The 4,141-nt window shown below is 46.9% G+C and overlaps 1 protein-coding gene across 1 annotated transcript in view; it reads right to left on the bottom strand.

Annotated features, from left to right (window-relative positions):
- The window catches only part of BTG1 (B-cell translocation gene 1, anti-proliferative), a gene marked incomplete at its 5' end in the record, with an annotated part of 4,227 nt that extends 3,293 nt beyond the window's left edge, over nucleotides 1–934 (bottom strand). The window contains one exon of the mRNA XM_014963306.1: nucleotides 871–934. Coding sequence (XP_014818792.1) covers nucleotides 871–934 — 64 coding nt within the window. The remainder of the gene's footprint in view (nucleotides 1–870) is intronic.
- Nucleotides 935–4,141: the final 3,207 nt, after the last annotated feature.

Raw genomic sequence — 4,141 nt, 5'->3', positions numbered from 1 at the left:
TAAGAGGCGGGGGGGGGCCCGTCCGCCGGTCCCGGGCTGTGGGGGGAAGGCGATGGCGCGGGCGGCAGAAGTTCTTTCGTCTGTTTTTTTCGTTGTGCGGCGTCGGCGGAGCCCGCGGCCCGTCTGTGTGCGGGGGGCGGGCTCCGGCACCTCTCCGTGCCTAACGCCGGCCGCGGCAGGGGTGCTCGGGGAGCGGTGTTTGTTTATCCCCGGTCGCCACCGGAGGTGACGTGGCTTTCCCCCGCTTGCCTGCTCTGGGAGCCCCGGTGGGACCACCCCGGTGCCCAGCACCCCCGGGGGGCCCGGGCAGGGCCTTGTCCTCACGGGTGTTGTCCTTGGCCTTAATGCCGCGTCCAGCTGGGGATCTCCAGGCAGGGCCGTGGCTGGGTGCTGCCGCCAGCCCCGCGGGCACAAGGCAAGCGAAGGGTGAGCGAGGGGAAGTGTCTTCTCACAGGCCACTGGCCCAACCTCAGCCCCGCTTCACAGAGTCACAGAATGGTTTAGGTTGGAAGGGACCTTAAAGATCATCAGGTTCCAGCCCCGACTAGAGCAGGTTGTGCAGAGCCCATCCAGCCTGGCCTTAAACACTTCCAGGGATGGGGCATCCGCAGCTTCTCTGGGTGGCCTGTTCCAGCGTCTCACAGCACCCCAAAGGTACGACCCCGTCCTCCACGCACCTCGTGCACGCAGCTCAACGGCATGGTCTCCCGTGGGACTGCACAATTACCCCAGCTTTGAAAGGGCAAAACCCCTGGGTGGACAGCAGGACTGATGACCAGGAGGAATGTAAAGCCACAAGATCTCTCAATGCCATCTGTGTCCCTTTTTGCAAAACCAAAGGGGAGATAAAAGAAGCAGCAGAAGTCCTTTTTTTTTTTTTTTTATTATTTGTTAGAAACATAGTGTGTAGCTGCTTTGATAGAAAACTCGTTCTTCCCCTAGGGTGTATGCCCTGCCCCTATGCAAAGCTGCAAAGGAAATGCAGCCTGATATTTGCATGTACAGTTCTGCCAGTCAAAGATCAGAAATCAGGCCATTAAAGGCACAATAAGAAGACACAATTAAATCCTAAGATTTCTTTTTCAGTAAAAATAATTCAGTAATGAAATACATAAAAATACACGTGTGAAATAATTTGAATAAAAGATGAAAGTACACCATTTTTGCTTGTCTGGTGTTAGAGTTGTACCTGAATAGAGCTTTTGGTCTTTGTGCTCAGGATCTTTTCCATCGTAGACTCTCATCCCCAAGGGGCTCTGACTCTCTATGCACAAGGGAGATCTGCAAAACAAGTTCAAAAGATAATCCCGAGAGCTTAAACTCACAGCTGTACTGCACACTAAAAATGTTGGTGTGGGGTTTAGAGCAGAGTCTAATCTATTTTCCCCCACAAGCGGCTGGCTATTACATTAGTGATCATGAGCAGTCCCTCTGTCCTGTGAGAAGGAACTGCCAACCTGAGCCCTCCTCTTGCTGCTCCATAGGTGCCCACCACCCCTTCCCAGTGCTTCCACAGCATACGTGAGGTGTATCCAGAGGTGCCGTTTCTGCCCTGTTCATAGGTTGGAATTTGCAGTTCTCTTTCAAACCTTGATGCAGCAGATGCTTCTCTCCCCCTTCACAACAAGGTCCATTATCTTACTGAAAAATAGCACTTCTGTGCAAAATCAACGTTATTCTCAGAACATCGCAATTACACTGAAATAACAACTGGAAATTCTTCAACAAAAAAGGGTATAATGTTTGCCACCTCTGCTTGGACCTCAGCTTTATCTGGGCCAGTTTCTCTTCTCTACGACTTAGTTCCATCCAGAATCAAATGGTCAGCAGCAGTTTTAGGACCTCCGAAGTAGATTAGTGGTCTTAGGCAGTGGCAGCCCGAAGTGTGAGGTTTAAAAAGCTCTCCTCAGCTTGCTACAATAGTGACTGTTATGGACAGCAAGGCTGTTCAGCTCAGGTTTGAGTCATCCCCCTTGGATTATACTTTTAAGAACGTAATGTAGCAGCATGAATGTCCTGAAGTTATTTTAAAACTTGCTAGACCATCGAAGGGTTTCCCTCAAATCTTGTGCGATGTCAATAAATTCAGAGAGCTTTAGCAATGAAGAAGTTTTGATAGTTCGTATTGATTCATAACGGTTACAGAATGTATAGAGAGGGTATTGTCTATGGAAAGGGTAAATGGCTGTATGTAAAGATGCAGTCTACCAGCAAGGAGTGAACCACCTCGGTGTTCTCACTGTGCAGCCAGCAAGCAGTTCAGGAGTAACTTCGAGGCTCAGCGAGATACCTGCCAGCAGGACCTCATTGCTAGCTGTGGGAGGGAACAAGGTAAGAGGCGCTGCTAATGCAGAGAACCGTCTTGTTTTCCCAGTCTAGGCGAGTCCACTTCCATCTCAGTGCTATGGTGGGATAGCAAAGGAGCTGGGGCCACTTCCTGCCTGTGAAATGCTCCCACAGATCCTCATCTTTCAAGTATGCAGGCTCCTAGTGATGATGAAGACTTGGGCATACAGTTCATGGGATCAGGGAAAGTCAGCTTTCCTCGACAGGACTGCAGTGGAGAACATCAGAGAAATTGGCCATACTTAGCCTGTTGCTGGTTTGTCCCTTAGCTTCGTGCCAGCGTGTTTCACTGATCTACCATTTTGCTCTGAACTTCTTTGGCACCTGTACATTTTGGGATCCATGAAGTTGTTCTTGCTGTCTCTGGCCATGTCCCAGTTGTCTTCTCCTGCCTCTGCAGCTCCAGGCACAGAGGAGGCAGTTTGCCTGGTCAAGAGTGCAAGATACTCGCTGATACCTTAACGGCAGGGTGCTGAAGAAGATAAATGTAAACATTTAACAACTGCCTTATTCAGCCCATCTGATACTTAAAATGAAGCAGAGGCCCTAGGGAGAGAAAATAAAGAAAAAGAGTATGTGATCATGTAATTAAAGACTGGATCATAATGAATATGCACAGAAGAGTTGAATTAAGGTTGTACTGGCAGCCCAGCTTCTGATATTTCCTAATTTTTAAGCAATACAATGCAACCTTTACAACATTTCTTTCATGTTGTTTTGGCAGGAACTGTTTCTCGCCATTGGTTTGGAGAGAGCCTAGCACTTTGTGAGTTCTGTCATAATGGAAATAAGTAATAGAAATACAACGACTTTTATCTGTGCCACACACACACATACACACCCTGCAACTATTGCAACATACTCTTTTCCCCAGCTTTTTCTGAAGGAAGCTACTGAGTGTTCTTTATGGTAAGTGGGAAGATTGAAGAGTTCAAAGGAGAAGAATTAGAATTAGTTGATTTTTAAACATTTTTTTCTGGTCTCAGAGTCTGAATTAGTATATATTTGTTTATGAAAATAAATACACTACATGTACAGCATGGATTTTTTTGTTTTCCTGTTTGGGACATTATTCCTGACCGAATAAGGAAATGCAAGAAAGTGTTACAGGTTTTTTATGCGGTATCTTGTTAAAGCCTTTCGGTGTAGAAAGGTGTTAAGTCTGTTCTTTTCCTCTTTCACTGTCAGTTATAGCTATGGTTATGCACTGTTTGGCGTTGACCTAATAAAAAAGTAACAGTTGAGAAAGTGGTATTTGTTTCCAGAAAGCTGTGTATGTGCCTTAGATGGGCATAAGCTTTCTCTCACCTGTTAGCTGAAGAGCAGTGTTTGTGATACATAAAATGCAGCAGCTATCCATTCTACCTATGGTTTATTTTTACTGTAGGTTGATGTTATTAAAATACCACATTATTTTTGTTTTTAGCAAGCATTTGAAGGTGCATAGCAAGGATTTGCTTCTTTATTTTTTGTTTTTGCAGAAGAAAGCTTACCGTGGGATGCATAAAACATTTATTAAAGTTTTAGCCCTCTTCAGCCTTTGCTCTGAATGTGTAGTTAGAGCTGTAGCGACATTAAGTTGCTATACCACAGATGTGGCCCAGGGAGTCCATAGCTGGCCCTGCATCTCCACACTGCTCCACACAGGACCCCGTGGCCTGGTGAGGAGTTCCCACCTTGTTCTGTGACATTTTCAAGCAGGCACCCCTCAAGCTGCGGTGGTGATACTGACGTCCTTTCTGGAAATAAATACTCTGTCCGCGCAACTGGGATTCAGATGGGGGTTCACCCCCCT

Source organism: Calidris pugnax, unplaced genomic scaffold, assembly GCF_001431845.1.
Source record: "Calidris pugnax isolate Ruff unplaced genomic scaffold, ASM143184v1 scaffold44, whole genome shotgun sequence".
In the NCBI taxonomy this organism is placed as follows: domain Eukaryota; kingdom Metazoa; phylum Chordata; class Aves; order Charadriiformes; family Scolopacidae; genus Calidris; species Calidris pugnax.
This window is presented reverse-complemented; position numbering and strand designations above follow the sequence as displayed.